Source organism: Semicossyphus pulcher, unplaced genomic scaffold, assembly GCF_022749685.1.
Source record: "Semicossyphus pulcher isolate SPU_LCO1_2020_fin unplaced genomic scaffold, fSemPul1.0.p SCAF_19, whole genome shotgun sequence".
Classification (NCBI taxonomy): domain Eukaryota; kingdom Metazoa; phylum Chordata; class Actinopteri; order Labriformes; family Labridae; genus Semicossyphus; species Semicossyphus pulcher.
In genome coordinates this window covers 7326370-7347855 of record NW_027211692.1, presented here as the reverse complement: position 1 = coordinate 7347855, position 21486 = coordinate 7326370, and the positions used below count along the sequence as shown (strand labels likewise).

General features: G+C 42.5%; 1 protein-coding gene across 1 annotated transcript in view; it reads left to right on the top strand.

The window, feature by feature from the left end:
* The window catches only part of stard13b (StAR related lipid transfer domain containing 13b), a 64299-nt gene that overhangs the window by 14722 nt on the left and 28091 nt on the right, over window positions 1–21486 (top strand). The window contains exon 4 of the mRNA XM_069668429.1: window positions 1624–1657. Within this exon, the coding sequence (XP_069524530.1) occupies window positions 1624–1657 (34 nt within the window). The remainder of the gene's footprint in view (window positions 1–1623; window positions 1658–21486) is intronic.

The window sequence follows — 21486 nt, the reverse complement described above, 5'->3', positions numbered from 1 at the left end:
TTGGTGTAAGCAAAGGGAAGTTTGCCCTGAAAGAGACTGAGGGCGCTGCTCCTACGTGGAGGATGTCACTTTTCCTGACCTGCAACCTTTGAAATGTGTCCACCATCTGAAGGACTGAACGAGGCCGATGTGTGTTTAAAGTGGGTCAGCGCTCGAGATATGTCGGGAGAAATACTTTCTGTTGGCTGCTGAAAGAGAGAGAGAGTGATGTGTTCGAGTCTTTGAAGCCTTGTCAAATCGGCACATCTCCACCGGGGCCCAGCATCTGCTTTTTGGTGTTCTAATTTTCACCAGTTTATTTCTGAAAGTGGGTCTAAAGCTGCTCCGTGGAGACTAAGTTATCCTGTCCATCGACCCTCTCATCTCCCTCTCTTCAAAGACACGTGTGTGATTTTTAAAGCAGCACGCAGATAACCACCCTCCGTGTTTCTGTACATTAAACGCAGCCTTTGAACTCTGTTACACAAGTGTTTAGATATGTGCTGAAATTCAGCCGGACTGTGCCAAATCTCACAGTCAATAATGAGGGATACATCAGTGGCTGCGCCTCATAGTTTAGAGGCCCCACTCCCTTCCTTGATGTTTAAACAGAAGTAAAAATACACACGTAAGGTTATGAGTCATGTTATTATGGCCTGTTTGCTTGTTTCTATGTTGAGTAAGAGGCACAGAGATGGAATTTTTTGCCCGTGTACACCCGGGTGGTTGAGCCTGCTGACCCTGGACGCCCCTGGAGGTTCAAGGCAGCAACCTGCCAGAGTTTTGTTGGCTGTGATTCTCTTTCGCTTTAAATCTTCTTCCTCATCTGAATAAATCAAATCCGGTCAGCCAAGATGCCCGCTGTCCTCTGACCTCGTTTGCCGCGTGGCCTAAAAGTGTCAGAGACCGTGTAACAAAGACGGATAACGCACAGACAAAACCACCTGTCCTGTTTTATGCAGCCAGCCGGGAAAGTGGCGACCATATAGGTCGCTCATGCAGCCAAGAACGTTTCTGCAGCCATGACAACACCGGGGGGGCCGCGGCCTTCATGAAACATGCAGGACACGACGACCTTACGGTGTGGTGGCCAACTTAACAATCAGACCTTTGCAGAAACGTGGATAGAAGTGTGAATCAGCACCATGTGCACTGATCGCCATTTGATTTGTACGACTGAGTGTTAAGGGTGTCTCTTACTGGCGGGCTGGGAGCTTTAAAGCATCTCTGTTAGGGGAGAAATGTGGAAACAGGGCGAGCAAACAAGAGAGTAAATCAGACCAGTGGGGCACAGAGGGGAAAGGAAGGGAGACTGGCAAGAGAAGGAAGCAACACCGATCGTGAGAAAGACTCAGGCTCTGATCTGATTCACCTCGTGTTTTAATGTGAATACTATTCCAAGGTAATATGAATCATCACCTCTTTTCCTTAGAGCACGACTTTTCCAATCAGAACAATATAAAACTATTCCAGAGAAACAGCACTTGGATAAAAGTGGATAAAACTCTCCTGGTGTTTCCTTTCTGTTTGTCAGATTGTTTGGCACAGATTATTGCAGCTATCCACCACCCAGTGAAGATCAAGCTCTAAGGCAACATAATGAACAACGGTTACTGATATTTTCTTACTTCTTGTGTCTTTTAGATGTTCAACAAGATGACCAACGCAGCAGGGGCAGGTAAGAGATCATGAATGTTTGGCGCGATGAGTTTTTTGGATGCAATGTGCCGACATCAGTCCCTCAGGAGCTAACACTATCACTCCACATATGAGCCAGTGTTACAAAAATGTGCGTGTCGTTCTGTCTGTGTTAAACATGTCTGTCTCGTCCTCACTGCTCAGTGCATGCTGGGATAGCGCTCAGTGACATGGGTTAGTCAGGAAGAGCAGTGACAGCATTAGTGACTGAATGGACATTAGAAAGGTCATTAAATACCCGTTTGTGTGGCAGAGACCTCATTAAACGCTGCGTGCCTGTTTATATTGTCTTCCATTGAATTGAGTACATTGGCATTTACTCTTTTCTCTGGAATTGAGCAATCAGTGTTTGCACCGATTTCTGTTCACCCTCAAAGATTTAGCTTCCTGCACATCTCAAAACTTCCTTCATTGGGCAACAAAATTAGAAATGTGACCCGTAAATGAACTTCCATGCTGAAATGTAGTTTTTCATTACATATTGTAAGTTTAAGAATTCTTTATTTGTGAATCGTTTTAAAGTGGTAATCTCGAAGATCCCAGTTTCCTTCTCTTTGGCTGCACCTGTGGTGATAAATGGTAATTTTTGGAGCACTCTTCCCAGATTTCCAGACAGTGTCGCATGTGTGACGTCCACAGTTGGCTCCGGTTGTAACTCTTGATTTTCCTCGCTGACGGTCGCTTTCCTTTTCAGACTGTTTGCTTCATCTGAGCGTCGAGTTTGTTTCTTGTTCTTTGGATTTTCACTATTTTTGAAGTTGTATCTGTAGTCATCCATCTTTTCTTTGTTTGTTCAGCCATAGTAGATCACTGTTTACTCGGAACACTTGCAGAGACCGGAAAAGCAGCCGCTTAGCTCCGCCTACCCTCCCTGGCAGACCAACCACTGCTGGCTGATGGAAAACGCGTCACTAACTGGGCGCCGCTTGTGATTTTTTTCCATGAAAGTCGCCACAGACACCCAGTCTGTAATACTGCAAATGCAAAGGCTTTCATCAGTGGGCCATAGGCTCAATCACCATTGTGTTACCTCATTCGGCGATAGTTAGTGACTTAACAGACATTATTTAAATGGAAATCTTGCAGATTATCACTTTAACTAGGACACTAAACAAAGATTTAGCTTCCTGCACATATTAAGATTTCTTTCACTGTGCAGTGAAATCAGAAATGTAGCAGGTAAAGGAACTTTCATGCTGAAATGTGGTTATTTATACACTTCTGCCTTGTAATTGTTTTCTTTGTCACATTTCAAGTGTAGAATTCTTTATTTGTGAATCATTTTAAAGCTGATCTGAAAGAAAAACTCTTCAGTCCTGAATTGAAACATCATGCTGCTCCTGCGCTGTGTCCCGCCCTGTGCGGTGGCTTTCCTCAGGCCGCAGACAATGTTAATGAGACTGACAGCCACAGGTGTCTGAGGGTCTCGAGAATGTCCATGCGTCTCTTATTTTAAAGGCCTTCTATATATCGGTCACTTGGCAGGATGCAGTTAAAATTAGGCAGCGTGCCAGATCATTGTTTCTGTTTTGCTGAGGGGAAATATTTGGCCCCGTGTGATGTGGCCCTTGGGGGGGCAGCTGTGGGATTTGGGTAGATGCCATTTTAGGCTCAGGTTGCACTCTCACATGACCTCTGTTGTGCACCATGGTACCGCACAAGTGGACATTATGGTCTGGAAAAATTCCACGTCTCTTTTATGCAGCAGTTACCTAATGTGTGGTCTGCGGTATGCACTGTGACCGATCGCTGGTCATTCCTCAGCGTAATTCTTAGAAACCTGAGTGTGAGACCACCGAGGGAAACATCAACAAGTTTGTCAACACGGCTTTGAAATCCCCTTCAAATACATTCATCTTCATATTCTTCCATAATAAGATTTCCTCAGCATTCACATGCTTTCTCTGTTAGCTGGTTATCTCAGCTGAAATAAATCGGCCTTATTTAGCCATCAAGCAAACGAAATCAACACACGTTTATGATTGGAATCTGATGATAAAATAACTTCCAGGATTATGAAGTTGTAAAAAGGACTGAGCTGGCAGAGAGTCAGACACATTGGGTGCGATATTCCCTGTTTGAATTTTACAGCGTGGCTGAGGAGACCTGTTTTATGACACAGATACGAGGTGGCCAGATGGCTCTCAGTACGGAGCATAACAACACTGTCCACCTCATTAAAAGGACATTGTCCAGCAGAGGAAAGCACATTCTTTTGGCAGCAGAGGTATTCTGTGCTGTAAAGGTGCAGCGTCTTTTTATTGCTCTCATATGCACATGGTCTACATATTCAGGGTGTTTGCACACACATTATTTCTTAGCTGCCTGTAAATAACATATTCTGCTCAACTTATCTTATCAATTTAATATTATCAATATTTGCTAAACTGAGAAACTAAAAATTTTCATTAACCATTTTTGCTTTGCAGTGTTTGCATGACTGCAGTTACATGGGGTCCAAACCAATGACTGTATATATAGATCGACGACACGTCTCCATCTGCTCTCACTACGAAATTGAAGCCAAAAATAGCCCCCGTGATGGCTGCTGCCATCTTGTGTTGGTGACGTTATTAGGAGCCAGAATTGTGCAGTAGAGATCAGTGGGTGGAGCCGCCGTAGCCACTTCCGCTAACTAAAAAAACACACTTAACTTACCAGCAAGGATCCCGCACATCGTTGTATTTAACAGCAGAACAGCGTCTTTGTGTTGGTCTGAGTTCACAATTATGGAAACTTCAATGACTGTAGTGATTGTTTTAGTTACGTCTCCTCTCATTGTTCTTCCTCTACTCTGCTGATCGGACAGATCAGCTGCAGGAGCCGTATTTGTCAACAGAGCTGTCAATCATCCTTTTGACAGCATCACATAACTAATTCAAAATAAACTTGTCAGAAAAATGAACACTTGGATGTAAATCAGCAAGATAAGAACTAACTATAATGACAGAAACCATGTTTGAGAACAATTTATTTGTTGTGTATTTTGATTTTATACTTTGACTCATGTCCCATCTGTTAACATGGAGGAGGCGGGCTTTATGACCTATACTGCAGCCAGTCAGCAGGGGGCGATAGAGAGGGTTTGACTTCACTTTTAGGGAGCTGTCATGTCGTCCATCTTTTTATACAGTCCATCGTCCAAACATATACAATTTGCATGAATGCTGTTGCTTGATGGTCTTGCTTAGATCATATAATTGTGTTAGTATGATCAAATAGGCGTGATAAAGTATTGTAACATTAATGAAACTGTGATTCAGTCACAAAGTTGATCAGTTAGTTATTATAAATATTGAAAGAAAGAAAAAGCTGGTGGTTTTTTATTCTGTCATGCTTTAACATTTCACACATCCTGCATCGCTACTAATTCTGGAGAACAATGGGCCGCTTGTTTGAGTATTTTTGTCTCCAAAAATAGCTCCGGACATTTCACAACTCTTCCTACTTGTTTTTATTTATTTAGGATTATAAGAGGAATTTATGGAAAAAACACTTAACCCTCTTGACTTGTTGTTTTGTTTTTCTTCAGGCATTAAATAAAACCCAGAGCTCCATCCCTTAAAACCGCATATGGATATGCTCAGAGAAGATTTGGTCTTTGGAGGGGGGGAAAAACCTAATCCTCCCTCTCAAATGTTTATTTTCTGACGGCATTACTCAACGTTTATGGAGCATTTTTCAAGTCTTGAGTCGATGATGAGCCAAAAGTGCTTTATTCCCCCTCACACAGCATCATGTGTATGGAAATATCAATTCCCCACAGTCTCTGTAATTGCTCTGTGGAAATTAATGGCTTCCTCTGGTGAGAGGAGGCGGCTGCGTTCGTCCTCAAAACGCTGCTGCATTAACTGACATTTATCGTTGAATTAATAACCACTGTGATGCTGAAAGCTTCATATACAGCCCGGTTTCTGTCATACATACAGCAGAGATAAGGGGAGGAAGCTGCCTTCATCTATCTGACCTCAAACACGGATTCAGTCGTGGGCAGACGTAGGATTTTATAACCGATGCTTGTGTGCAAAGGTAATGTATATTTTGTAAATGTATTAATGTTTAACGTGAAAATAAAGATTGCAGACGGACAGAAAGCTCTCCACGGTCCAAGGAGAAGCAGTTATGCAGATCTCAGTGACTTTTAACTCGCGTAAATAAATGTCCCTGTGCTTTGTTATGATAAACATCACCTTCCCAAACGCCAGTGTGAGGGAAAATGACACAAGTGAGGCTTAAACGGCACTCTGTGGCCCAGAACTGTCAGGCCCAAGCTTCCCTCGCCGCCTCTGCGCTTTCAAACACGCAGACTGTTTGCGTTTACACAGATCCTCTCTCTGAAAGAATATGCTAATCTACTCTCTATGTGGAAATCTCCTGCTACTGATTATAAGAAAAACAAAGCTGAAAGTCTGTGAATCCCTCAGAGACTTCTTTTCTGTTTGCGAGGAAAGTAACGTAAAGCCCTGTGTCTCCCTCGCGTGTTGGTGTGAATGACTCCCAGAGGAAAGCTGCAGAGAAGAAGGAAAAGGAATTTTTTAAGTGTTTTAATCTGTCCGTTTTTCTGCATGTTAATGACTGCTTTTATTGATTCTGATTTCAGGGTTGTCCTATCAAAGTGTGGACCGTATTGGCACGGATAGAAGTGACTTTGGCATGTGCTTTATGCTGGTAAAGTCAACATTGAAAGTGTAGATCTTGCGCCCCTATTGGGCAAATGCATCTAATTAAAAAACGCTATTATTCAGATTATATATGTGGTGTTGTTTGTGGTGTATCAGAGGTCAGTTGAAAGGTGTAAACATTGTTCCATCTGCAGATAAAGGTAGAGCATTTATTTCTACTGTATTTCTTTATATTTGTCTATTGGGGAATCCCTGTTTAGTTTGTCCACTGTTGCTGCTTTCTGTAACTCAAAACTTTTTATACCTGCACTGTAAACTCTAACAAGTTAAGTTAACTTAGAAAAGAAATAGGAAACCGATTACCTTGGGAAAAGTAAGTAAAAGAACTTAACTGTGTCAAGTCACGTGAATGATTCTGAGTTTAGAATGAACATGCGTTAATTGAGTAAGCTGTACTTTTTTTAAAGCTGTGAGCACTTAATGTATCAGCTATACTGTTAAACCTGATAAGTTAGTTCAACTCAAACCATTTGAGGAAAACTAACACTTTTACCTAAATAAATTAAGTAAACAGTACCCATTCCATTCAGTGTATTGAACGTAAAATGGGCGAGTATTTTGAAGTTATCAATTAAGTAAGATGAACTTAGTTAAGTAGTTTATCTCAACTTAAACTCTCCTGTGTCGACTCATTTCAAATGAGGAAACCGATTACCTTAAACCTTTTAAGTTAACACAAAATAAATACCGTAAAATTTGGTGTAGACGCACTTTTAATACTTTTTTCATCTATTTATAGAAAAATGTATAGGTTTTTTTCAAAAGCTTCCATGTCATGTGACCCAGTGCAAAAAGGACACACCTCATTACATTGGATTTAAGTACTGCTAGTATGTAAAAATAATGTTTTTTTCAAGAGCTTCCAGGTCATGTGACCCAGTGTCCTCAAATCAATGTCAGGTGTTAATACTGACTTTGACAAATAAGACAAACCTCATTACATTGGATTATATGGCTGCTTATATTTTATGTTCACATTTTATATTCATGATCGCCATTGCAGCCGTCACCCTTACAACAATCAACATTACCATAGGCTTCCAGCTACCGCACTTCTTAGGCTAAATAAGTTAATGTAACTAGCTGTAATCAATTACTGCAACTTAAAGTGTCCCAAAAATTAGTATCATATAAAAAAGAGTGTACCACAACAATCCTTTTTGAGTTGCTGCTCATTCATTGGGATGAGTTACGCCAAATTTCTTTGAGGATTGAGTTAACTTTCTTTTTTATTAAGATAGACTGTTTTCTGAATCTTTTCCACTTCGTCCATGCTGAACAGGATGATCATATAAAAAATGTTGAAGCCTCTGTCCAGTTAAACACGAAGACAAATCTGTAAAGAGACTCTGATGATTTGTATTAATCACACAGTTGAGTTAAAGCCATTTACCCGCCTTTTACTGCTGACACAGTTTCAGACTGACCAATCCATGTGATCTGACTCCTCTGTGTCTCCAGATGCTGCTATATAAATCAGCAGCCCCGCTATAGATGAAGCCCCGGAGGGCATTACATAACATCCATAGCTTCTAATGCATTACAGCAGGGTCGTCTTATCTGTTCTGGACTCCTGCATGTTCTCCAGCTGCTCTCAGAGCCCTGGCCTTCAGTCTCACCCGGGGGGAGAGCCTGCTGGGGAAGGCTGAGTGTGACCTCAGACAGCTGCAGGCTCTGTGTAGGCCTGTTAGGGACCCTAATACATAACAAGAGCTACGTGGCAACAAATGAGGGGATATGAAACCATGTCACCTATGTAGCAATCAGTACATCGTGTACAACAACAGAAGGGGGGCTGGCAGGCAGATAAATGAAATCATATGTAACTCTGTGTTTGGAGCTGTAAGTAGGATTATTAAATCAGTTGTTATTCGCTGGTCTCTGTTGGATTCTGACCTCAGTGCTGCTTTTGTTATGAAATCTGTTTTGTTGCGACAGAAAAGATCCAAACTTAGATTAGTGTCACAAAGTTCCCAGCAGGCGGTCACCATGGGGTTTCAAAGGACCAAAAGACCATTTAAGAGGAATTGTGCAATTTTTTAGAGAAAATTGACAACAATCCCTGATAAGTTGCTATAACAGCCTCCACTCTGCAGGGATTTGCTCCCATTTAGCTAAAAAAGCATCATTATTGAGGTCAGCCGCTGATGTTGGACAACAAGACCTGGTTTATGCTTCACGTCTTTTGAACGGGTTTCGGACAGGAGTCTGTGCAGGCCAGTCTAGTTATTCCACAACGAACTGGGTAAAACATGTCTGTGTTGATTTTTGTGCATAAGGACATTATCATGTTGAATTAGGAAAGAACCTTCTCCAAACTGTTGCCACAGAGAGGGAGGCAAAAGTAACAGCCTCCCTCTTCCCTCTCTGTGGCAACAGTTTGGCCACAGAGAGGTGTTTTCATAGTGTTTTCAAAAGTAATAATTGACTGCAGTTGCCTTCAGATTTGGAACTGGAGTCAGCACAAAGTTATGGTTGTGTAGCATACATTAGCTGTGTCCCAATCCAGGGGCTGCAGCCTTTGAAGGACGCTGTCTACAGAGGATGCGTCATTCATAGCCTGTGCAGACCGTTAAAGCCGAACTGAAGGATTTCGTGTTTGCGTCACCAGCTGTTCTCACCCTTACCCTTGCGTCTCCAAACGTCTGTCGTCTAGCAACAGGTAGCTAGCTAGCATAACTAACGTGAGGTAACTAAAGATAATTTGTTTCAATGGGCCCTTTCATTATTTTTCACATTTGTATCGCTAACTGTTTGATTGAGTTGAAACCAAAAACTTTTACGTTTAAAAGTTTATTCTTTGGACGCATACGAGTCCGCCATCTTGTTTGAATCGGGGCCCAATGAATCTTGGGATACGTTGGGCCATGAAGGATGCACCCAACTGACCCCTCGTGGCCCGGAAAGAGAAGGACGCATTGGGCGGCCACATCTGAAGGAAACTTCAAATTGGGACGCAATGCTGTGATGCAATCAGCCTTTAAATACGGCCTTCAAATGCTGCAGCACCTGGATCTGGACACAGCTATTGTAAGCATTATTTGGATTATTGTTTCTGGTAGCGCGGTTGTGGGTACCTTTAAACCAGTGGATCATATATTTAACGAGATATAATATATTTTTGTTCATTGCAGTGACTTAAGCGACAGGAAGTTTAAAGGTATGTTTCCATTTGGAGCTGCTTTAGACAACCACCAATAAGAACCCATTGTTGATTTGACCATGCATTGTACCTTCTGCTTGTAAATGCATCTGTAAACATTTCAAAACTTTTACAAGAAACAATCTGTTAAAGGCAAACAATGTGGAATACCTCGTGCGTACGGATGGTCCTTGTGGATGGAACAAGTCAAGAGTCATGATGGAGGAATAAACACAACACGAGTCTTCTTAAAAGATGGTGAAAAAAAGCAGATTGGTGAATGAAACAGTTGTACCCCTGTGTTGCCACACAGAATATGTGTGGTGCATTAGAAGTGGTTTGGTGTTGAGCAAAAGCAACGTAGCGCATATTTTCCACGGCGGTGTTTGAATATGGCTGAGCGTTTTCTCTGCACATTATTTAAAGACAGACCTGGACGTTGTGTAATGTTTTGATTCAAAGCATATGCAGCCTTTAAATACTGCAGGAAAATCCATTTTCACGCGATTGCACCGTTACTGCTCCCCGTCTCTCTACTGCCTAACAGGTGCCAGATCAGTGACATCATGCGCTAAATTTATCCCCGAGTCGTCATTCGTAGATGCAGCTCAGACTATAAAGGGTGCTGCTGGCATGACGAGAGCATGAAAAATTCCACACATGGAAAGATGGAAAATGACTTGTGGTTTCCTGAGTGCAGAGGCCAGCGCGGCTGTTTGACAGGCAAAGAGAGGGAAAAAAGAGGCCTGCTAGTATTTCTAGACTGTTCTTTGTGTATACAGTCATTTGTCAAGGTTGTGAAAACATCAGAGAAGCTATTTGGTTAACCCGCTCTGAAATCTTTTAACGTTTTTATTGCAATTTCAACATTTTCATTGCAATTACACACAGAATAGCACATAATATCATTTAATAATGCCTTTAAGGCCCGTCAGTGGATGAGATCACCGTGTTCTACACCTCCCATCATGTTTGGGCTTCATTTACTGCCAAGCGTAAATCATCCGGTTTGATCCTGTCGTTGTGGCAGTGTGTGTTCAGGAACAGAAATGTTCTGTTTTATCTGCCAGCTTTATAATCTTCAGTGGGAGGAAACAGGTTTATTGTTCTGATTCCTAATTACATCCACACTGCCAATTAGAAAAGAAGAAGTCAATAAATCCTTCAGAGAAAAACGTCCACAAAACCACCAAGGTGAGAGTGTTTCCGCGTTTGTGTGTGTATGTCCCGAGGAATTCAGGCCTGGGTTTTGTAAACTAAGTGGAAGGAGACGTGGGCAGCCGTGTCAGGATGCAGGCCAGTCGCAGGAGGACAGGCAGGCACTCTCTGTGTGTGTGTAAGTGTGTGTGAAGCGACACAAAAGCTAACAGGTTGGTCCAGCACTCAGCTGCCAACTGAGAAGAAAGGCAGAAACAAGATTTAGGAAGTAATGAGGCAGGAAGGGCCGCACTTTACTTCAGGACCCTGCTGCACCCGGATGTAGCGGCTAAACAGTCAACAAGCTCCAGTCCTGTTGTCTCTCTCCTGCTCACAACTCTGCTGGAAATGAATCCAAACAATAACTCCGTTCTCATCCAAAGCTTTAACTTTGGTCCTCTGCGCTCCTGCACGCACACACATGCACACACACATTTTCCAAGCCAAGAACATTTCCGCGGGGTCGGTTTAGATACAGTAACCACATTGGCTCTGTCACTGGCCTCCCAAATTTCCCACATAAACCACAAAGATTCCAGATGTTGCAGGGAGGCAAAGAGTCTGCAGCTCTCGCCTCCTCATTCTATCCAAGCACGTGGCCCCGCTCACACCGAAAACACTGAGTCCTTCTGCATGGAAGCAAGGCTAACCATGCTACCGGAGATTTACATAGCTGTACTCTTCCACCTGTACCCTGATAACAAAAAAAACACAGCGCTGCGTTTAAAGAGGCTCTGTCCCGGGGCAGTGTAGCACTGCGGCTTTCTTGTGGTTTCAGACCCGATTAAACAATTTGGCTCAGTAATCAAAGAGCAATCGCAGGCAGAGGCTGAGCAGACTTCCTGCATCCTCTCAGGCTCGCCGGCTTTAAAAGTTAAGGGCCCAGCAGGAGCTGTTTGTGTCTCTGTGTGAAAACAATACGTGCACTGTGCTTCCAGCTTATCACGGCTGATGAGCTGAGCAGAATAGCTGGAAGAGGAGATTACAGTCAGACACATGCTTTAATAAAACTGCATAATAAAACTTAACTTGCAGTACATATTCAGTTTTTCTTACAATAAAAATATGACATTTTTCTCCTGTAGTGTCCTCTGTGTTTCTAACAGCTTTGGTGTGGGAAAACTTTAAGTGTTTACGCAGATGTTGATGACAACATTTTGGTTTCTCTGAAGCAGATTTCTTCTTATTACTCTGTTTGTATTTTGTGAATCATTTGCAGCAGCGTGAGACCTTTAGAGGCAAAACTGTAATAACTCCGTGTGTGAGAAATTAGTCATAAAAAGGGAAACTTGAGGCCACACTGTAAGTTTAACTCCAAGCAGCTGTCTTTGTCTCCTTTGGTCTTTGTCAGACTCTAAACTCCAGTTGCTCTCCGGGGACGGCGCTCATCCTGAAATGTAAACATCCACTTCCTGTTTGAATTTGTGTCATGGAGGCTAAAGTCATGCTACAGTATATCATGTGATGTAATTTATGAAGAGTTATCCTGTCAGCTCTACTTAGAGGTGATTGCCTGGGAGCGAAACTCCCCTAAAGAGCGTTTTTCATCACCAGAGAGGTGATGTGAAATTAGTCCCTGGTGAAAAAAGAGACTTTATAACAGCTTGAAAACGACTTAAAATCAATAAAACATTAGCTTATTTTACATGTGAGAGAAAAGGGGGTGAGATGGAGGAAGTGAGAGTGATTGAGGGAGAAACGTAGCTCTGTGATTAGATCCTCGTTGCTCTAATAGAAACCAGGTGCTGGATGCTGGTGTAAATGTTTTCCCATGCATTTTTGTGGGCAGCGCAGCCTTTAACAGATCCAGACCTGACAGCATTACATGCTTTGTCATTCAATGAAACAATGGCCCACGTACGCCTGTCATGCCAGTTTTACATTCTTCGGGCCTCTTTATACAAACTTTGACCCCTGGGAGCGCTCACCTCTCGAGACACTTCATCACACACATGAAACACACGTTTGAGTTTGAGTTTTGGTGTCGTAGTTTAACACAGAAAGTCGTGTTATGTAAGAAACTGCAGCAGTATCATTTTGGTTGAATATAATTGGTGAGTCATGTGAAAATCTGCAGTTTCTTTTTATAATTTGTCTCTATTTAAAAACAGATTTAACGTCATCTGTTTGGGATGAATGATCCTATAAAGAAGAGCCTCCACTGAAGGAAGGAACCATGACGTTACCTCTAAGAAAACAGAATTAGTGGCCACTTTAATGGATTGGGACCAAAGTCCGCTCCTCCTTCCCCAACCCCTTAATCTAAACCCAGATACACACCACATGTGTGGCTCCTCTGGAAAAATGAACTCGGCTTGGGAATATATGGTCAGGAAATTTATAGCACATGCCTGGGACGAGCCCTCGGGGGCCGGGGGGTGGAGGGGAGATCTCCCCGCTCCTCGCTCCCTGAGCCTTGTTTCCATTAGGCTGGGAAGAGCAGTCTCCCAGACTATTGGAGGGGGGGTGGGGGGCGGGTGTAAGACCTCCTGGCCAACAGCATGACCCAATCGTGGAGGAGAAATCAGTTTCCTCACATCTGGGATTTTCCCACTGCAGCTACGGGGCAACAGCATTCCATCAGTCACCAGACACACACACACACAAACTCTGCTATTCTGATAACTTGTGTACGGATGAATGTGTGTGTGTTTATGAGGAAGATGGGAAGAGGATGGACAAAAGTAGCTCAGAAAGGATGCCAGTTTGTCAGTGAAAACGGGGAAAGGAGGGCTTTCTAAAAGCCGCCCCGTCCAAAACAAACACGTGTGTGAGTCAGCGAAGGGAAAACATTCTCAGGCTGATTGATGCTTCCTCTCCTCTCATCTGCTATTACTTCCAACCGCTGCAGAGGCTCAGTCACCGTCTACCCACAATGATCCCCGCTGCAATAATGCTCGTCTTCATTGTCCGAGAGAGGAGAGTGTTTACCTCTCTGGTGATTCATGTTTAAAGAGGTCAGAAGCTGCTTGCTGCGCTTCCTCCATCACTTTTACCGTTGGCGGGCTGACAGGGGAGGGACTGTCTGTCTGACCAGTCCTGCCCTGTCAGTCACAGGGCCTGCAGACTGACGACTTGTTTACAGCTTTGACAGCTTGTACACTCATTCATTATCCTGTTCGCTAAGCATGTCAACCTTAATCAGCCAAAGGATCAGAGACATGATGGACAGTTCTTTTTTAAAGAAGAAAATGGGCTCACTTATCTGTGTTGCTTTTGCAAAGCCCCTTTCCCACTGGTCAAACCCGCTAACACTCTGCTTTTTCGCTTAGTGGGAAAGGTTACAATCGGCATTCAGACCCGGGTCACATGACTCTGCAATACCCGGGTAACTATCACCTCAGCTCCGATCGGCAATGATGGGAACACAAAACCTGGGTCGACACGCTAATCTCCGCCCCCTTTCCTGCGGTTTTCCGCCCGTCTCCATCCAAGCAGCGCTCGAACATTGTTCCAAATTTGTCTGCGCCAAGTTTGGTAAATAGACTGAATGAATAATAGATACAATAAAGACCTAACCACTGTAACATCTTCACTCGCCTCCATGCTGCTTACCAAAGAGTATTCCAAAGAGTTCTTTGTGCGTGCTATTGAAACGTCAAACGGTGACGCAGCAGAAAACAGATCGAAAGGAGGATACTTCACCGGCAGTGGGAAAAGAGACAATTGGCGTTTATTAGCAGGTCTTCCAGGGTCTGAAAAACCTGCGTCAACGTGCTAATTTTGGTGTGAAAGGGGTATATGTGAATCCTTTTACTTTTGCAGGACATTGACTACAGGTATAACCTTGAATTTATTATGAATATATTAACATTTTGAGTTTAATTAGCAGGATTTATGTGTGTTCACTTTCAGCCTGTTTCTCTGTGAAGCTTCCTGGTTCTCGTGACCAGCGGAAAACGAGGTGCTTGACTCGGCCTAACCCTGACCCTCTGTGAAAAGTGACGGGATCAAATGAAACAGGTTGTCCAGACCAGTGTGTGTGTGTGTGTGTGTGTGTGTGTGTGTGTGTGTGTGTGTGTGTGTGTGTGTGTGTGTGTGTGTGTGTGTGTGTGTGTGTGTGTATTCTGCTCTCCCAAGCTGCCTTTTAGCCTGGGGTCTGAACTAGTGGGGCTGAAAATAGCAACATGCTGATCACTGCTGGACAGATTCCTCCCTCTGACCCAGGCTGAACCAAAATGCATCTACATTTTCTCACATGCTCTTTAGTCTTGTAACCTGCTTAACGTTTAAAATAATGGAGACAAAGTCATTGAGATCCAAACAAAGAGCAGAAAGCTTAGGTGTTTAACCTTATAGAAAGGTAAATTATTTGGTCCTGTTCTACTTTTGTCTTCATATCTGCAGATTTTTCTAGTTCCAGACAGAACAAATGGAAAACCGAGCCCTTCATTAATACTCTCCTGGCGCTCTGATGTCTCACTATGTGACCTCGTTATAATCTGTAAGTCAGCCGCCCGCTCGGTGGCAAATGGGCTCTGTGTCCTTACTGAAATGAAGTAATGTTAGCTCAGCTTCGTGCTGAGAGGGCAACCTGAGGTCGGAGGAGATTTGTTCATTTAAGAAACTGTCAATCTTCAGCCGCTCGCTCCTCTCTGCGTTAAGACTGTGTGTTTAGAATGGTATTAGACCTGTTATAATAGTAATCCCAGCTGGTGAACAAGAAGTGAAGACAGCTGATATGATATCACCGCTCTGAGGTCACGCTTTGTCTGAACGGGCACACAATAAAAGGAGGAAAATTCCTTAAATCATTTTGGTATAAATGGTAGAATTTATCGTGCTTTTTCTTCAGATATGTGCTGAAGTTTTTGTCTTTATTTATTTTCAGTATCAGCGGTGTGAGATATTGTGACAACAAAAGTAAATGGTGCTGAAACTGAACCCATGCTTCTGTAGAAGGGTTGACCTACTCTGAACTACCTGGGGAGAACTCACTGAACTCTCACTCAGCTTTAGAGTAATAGACGGCATCATCAGGCAGGGAAATTTAGGCCAAAATCCTAATTAGAGTTATTAAATAGGTCTGTGTCAATCAAATGTGGTAAAGGCATCATAAAAAATGAGAATCTGCAGGTAGAAATAAGCCATGAAAAGCTTAATTTTATCTTACATTTAAAAAATATATAATAAATCTATATTAAGCGATATGATTGCAAAGATATTCTTGGTCCGAACAGACATTTTTTTAGCTTTTTCTTTACTTATGCATGTTGTTGTTTGGAGATGATAATGACGTGACATGCTAGAGCTGGAGAAAGTGATTGCTCAGTCTTGAACTGTGTCATCTGAGAGCCTCCCTGTGTTTGTAGTGGTGGTGGTGGGGTGTGGAGTGGTTTGCAGCTTGTGATGCCTTCAGGTGCTCTGCGTAGAGCTCTGTTTCCTTTACTGGAAGACCTAAGATGAAAGTATCTGGAGCATTGTTGATCTTATAACTGGACTTATGTTTGAAACTTTTTTGTTATAGTGATCAGGTGCCTTGAGGCTGGACTATGTTGCGGAAATTGATGTTAGAAACGATCCAAATATTGTTGTAGAACATTAATTGTCGTAATTAACGGTAGTCTTTCAGATATTTGCACTTGTAGTCTCAATAACACTTAATTCATAGCCTTTTTAATTGAAGGAACATTCTGGAAAAACGTTTTTTTAAGGGGTTACTTCACTGGCATGTAGTTTCAAAATACAAATCACAAGCAGAGTTGTGGGGCTACGTCTGATGCGTACATTTTTCATATCTGTATTAACATACATAACTTTTAACTATTTTAATTTATATATATTTAGAAGGTTTTTTTCCATGCTATTAAGTTTCTCTTCTTACTGAGAATTTGTGTAGCCGGGGAGGGCGGGCAGTTACTGTCCTTCAGTTCTTTCAAAATAAACAAAAGCCAGTGAACTTGTGAACCTACTGTGCCTAAAACAATCCTGTATGTTAAATGATGTCGTTTTTAACATGTTTTTTTGACCTTACCAGAAAACTTTATGCTCATGGAAACCTGCATAAATGTCAGCTTTGTGTTCTTTGGGATAAATCAATACTCAGAAAACATTAGTATTCACCTCACTGTGACAGACAATATTTCAGAGGCCTCCTGCTGATGTTCCTATAGAAGTACATTAAATAAAGTCAAGTAAGAACCTTCATGGAACATTTAATAATGTATGTTTGCTGGGTTAGGAAGTATGTCACATTTCATATCAAACAAAGGCTGAAATACAACATACATCATGATCTATAGATAATATTTAAATACCACCTATAAACATGTCCAGTTCCACCATCTGTTGTTGCCATCAGTCCTACAAACTCACCATTCCCCCTTTCCACTCATACCCGGCGTTTTGTTGGGTGGATATGTGCTCCAGGAGTAACACCCATATTTCCCACAGCCCCTGAAGGTATCATGGCTGAGTAGCGCTCGTTGTGCGTGGATCCTTTCACACACACAGACGCACGAACACACACACACATCTGGTGTGAAGTGTGAGAGCTTTACTATCACTTTGTTACTTTTTCTTGCTTTATTGATTTGCGGTTTTTTTTTTTTAACCAAGAGGAATATTTAAATTTTTTCGCTCAAAATGTTGACAGAAATGTTTGAAGCGCGGGAATCAAAGCTTGATTTGCTGCTGTAGTGTAGAAAAGTTAATTACCGGGAGAGGAAAGGTGATTGTCTGACGGAGACTTGAACATAACGGGTTCGTGTGGCACGAGGAGGATTTAGTTATTATGTCCGCGTGGAGGATTAACGATGACATCTAGAAGAAACTCGGCGAAACTGAAGCTCCGGAGGTCTTTCAGCGAGCAGCTGCGGAACTCCACGTCCAAAGCCTGGGACCTACTGTGGAGGAATGTCAGGGAGAGGAGGCTGGCAGGTCAGTAACCCGCTGCAGGGAGACCAAAGACCGCTGAAAGACACCAGCAAACACATCTTTTTATCATCATTTATTTTTTTGACATCGTGCATGGTTTGCAGTGTGTGTCATTAAACTGGTACAACATTTGGGTTTCAGAGGGGAAAACGCATTTTTTAAAGATGGTTTTAATTAGTCTGGATATCGGAAGTTTGTATTTGTCAGATAAATCGATATTTAGTTTAGTGCAAAAACATATTTATCCTAGAATGGACAGTTAATAAGGTAAATGACGTGTATTTTAGATATTAAAATGTGACACTAAGTTCTACTCAGGATTGAATTTAGGCTCCGTTGAGTAGACCTAGAGAAATAAAATCCCTCTGATTTTAACACCTTCACAATTTAAGTAAACAACATGCAAAAAATTTGGACACGCTTAGAAATAACTCGGTAAATAAAGTTTTGCACATTATGACACCAACTTTCTCCGTTATAATTGGTCATGTGCCTGGTTATGCCGCAGAGTGGCGCTAATGAGTCATTTTTGCACTGCTTCTCATTCACTCTATAAACTACAGTATAGACCATTTCATAACTTTACATTGTACACATAATACGTATTAAAGGTTTATGTTGTTATTGTGTTTTCTAATATAAATCCCTGACTGTAAATAATCATGGAGCCCTCCGTGTTCTATCAATGTGGCTCCAGTGAAATGGTCTGTGCATATTTGCTTTAACCTCTTAAAAAGCACCTGTCTCGAGGACATGTTGTGCTGCCAAGCCTTGCTATTAAAGAACAGAGTGAAGTGTTCTTAGACAGACATTGTGTTCCCTGAAAATGTGCATGAAATCATGCACAACAGTCATTTATCCAGTTATCCATTTGATGCTGCCAGTTAAAGAGCGGGCTTGACGATTAGAAGATCTACCACAATAATAAGACAGATGATACTTTAAAGCATCTCAGAGGGGAGAGAATAATATATGAGACTTGATACAGTGTGGAGAACCTGTTTAATTTAACATATTTAAGAGACATAAAAGTTAAAGTTTTAGAGGTAAGTGCGTGCTGCAGTTGTGAAATGTGGAAATCAATTACTTGTGTAGTAACCTAAATGTACCACTAGGTGCATTGGATTGACCACAGCAGCTCCTCCTGTGGAGAGACACACTCTGTCTCCTTCAGGAGGAGTTTGAGAGTCATACAAGTAGAGACCAGAACAAGAGCGTTCGGTTTGTTTTCTGGGATTTAAAGCTGCTGCTTCATCTTCTCTTGAGGTTGTTGTATTTTGTGCATGAAGATAATTCTTACATAGCTCAGCTGTGTTACTGATGCAGCAGGTTGGTTCTGCATTCTCTGGTTATGTGACACATACATCTTGCTCTCTTTTCCATTGACAGCATAAAAGTCAGTGGTGTGTGCCATGCATCTGTTTGTGTCTGCAGGACTGAGGCCTTGAGTCTGTTTTTGTCCCTGTAATGTAGTCGAACAGAGGGAGACACTCTTAATTTGTTAGGTCAGCTTTGTTACACCCTCGACAGCCAGCTTCTAGCTCATCTGAGACAATCTGGCCAGTCAACAAGGAAACTCGTGTGTCAGTCCACAGAAAAGCAGTGACTCGTTATATAAACTATCTTCATCAGTCAGTCAGATAAGAAGTGTGAAGTGTTTAAAACTGTCACACTGTATTTATACTCTGCTGCTGTGTGCTGAAGGTCACGCTGCAGTAAATATTTAAAAAGAAAATGGTGGGCTTCATGCCCCTAATGTTAACTGTTGCAGGTGCCACATGCTGTTAGATGTGAGCTCTCATACTGTCTTAAGATACAGATTAAAAAGAGAGCTGACATCCGTTACCATGGTGAGGGTTGTATTTAGAGTTTAGTCTCTCTAAGATAAATGCTGCTTCACGCTGAGTTGATGGGGTTAAGAGTCTGGAGGATTTAGGATTTGAACAAATGCATATTACATTTATATTACAAAGCACTTTAAGCTCACATTGTTACATTGTTTTGTGGAGGAGCAGAGTCATATGATTTATGGCTTTTTGATAACATTGGGTTATTTGGAATTGTGTGTGTTTCACTATAACATGAATACCTCTGACATCAGTCATTGCTCTCAGACGTGTCACCATTACCTGGTTATATACAATCTGCAGTATCGTCCTTGTGATTGAACATTCTTTCTAATGCTTATGGCTTTTTATAAATCAGTCTCTGACAAACTGTGCTTAAGAAGGACGCTAAAAACCTGCCTGTTTCAGAGGCTGATGCCTTGGTGAAAATGTGTACACGTATGTTTAAGCCCATTGTTGAGTTTTTAACCAGGAAATGGACAATTATTGTAAGTGTTTCCTCCAGTAGAAGCGTCTCTCACATAGTTTTGGAATATTGACATTGACACTATATTTATATTGGATATGATTTCAAATCCATTTAACCCAATTTAAATGCTAGAAGAAGAAGTTGTCCCTCTCCCACGTTCAATTTATATCCTTTAAAATGTATTTTCTCACACTGTATGCTTCTTAATATGCAGGTGAGAGTCTGCACATATCATGAACCTCCTCTATAAGGTCTGATATTCGTGTGTAGTCACAGCTGAGGTGGGTAAAACCTCCCCAATAGAGCACCTATTACCTCATCCACTGCAGAGCAGCTCGACTGGTCTCGCAGTATTAAAGTGTGATTCAGCCTCAGACCTGAGCTCAGAATTTAGACATTTGTGGCTCATGAGGTGGAAATCTTCCGTCACACTGTTACTATTCTTAAACCTGAGCTCCAGGAAACGCAGCCACAGCAGAGCCACGACTGGCCGGTGCAGATTACATGTGTCTGCTGAGGAATCAAACCACATCAGAGCAGCGTCTTAACCCAAATCATCTGCCTCCACACTCATCATCTGTGTGGGCCCCGAGCCTCCACTCATGACTCAGAATATAAGTTTCCCTTTTGTGATCCACCTGGCCGAAGCTGAATGACTGAAGGCTCATTAAAAGCCTGAATAACAGTTACATTTCAACATGGCTCAATTTGTCGTCACGCACAAACGTTTACTGCCTTCATAGTGATGAACAATGAAATCCTCTCTGTCAGGCCGGCTGTCCTCTTCCCCAGCCGCATTGTGTTTTTGTATATGTGTGAAATGTGAGTCTGGATTCCTGTTGCCATGCTGTATAGTAGTGGAGCTCTGAAACCCAGACACAGGCGAGTTGAAACAAGTTTGATAAGGGCTGGAGTCCCTGCGACTGACACACAACACTCCCACGAAGGACACACCACAGCCGTTTCTTCACGGCATGCAGCACAAAGGTGAACCTTCACAATCCTCGCTGAAGTATTCGACTGCCGACCGTTAATCTTGTTCATTATGATGTTGCGTGGCAGCGTGTGATTGATTCCGTAATGCGATACGCGTGATGCACTCTGTGACTTTCTTCGTCTAGACGGGGAGGGAAGAAGAAAACCCAGAAACGGGTTCAGAGAGCTTACGCTGGTGCCAACCTGCTGCCACTCATTCTTCATAATCTGACACCTGAAGCGATGTTTCTACAGTATGAATGAACACAGGTGTTTGTGTGTGTAAAAACTGAGTCACTGCCCAATGAAATCACCTGAATAGACTCACACCACCACCCCGTACCTTAAAAAAGCAACAATCACACATTGAAGCCGCTCCACCTGAGGGTGTGGAGAGTCGTTAAACTCAGGAGAGGTTTATGAAAACGTGCAGCAGCTCTGAAGCGTGCTGCTGAATTGTGCTCTTTGTGAGCTTAAGCTCTGCTGGATGCTGCCAGTCAGGGAGAGAAACACACAGGGGCTGTGTTTGACTTGGTCTCCTGCCCATTTGTGCTTTATTCACATGTATGGCGCCGTGCTTATACTACACAGGTAGGCCTGTATGCAGAGGGCAGGACGGTG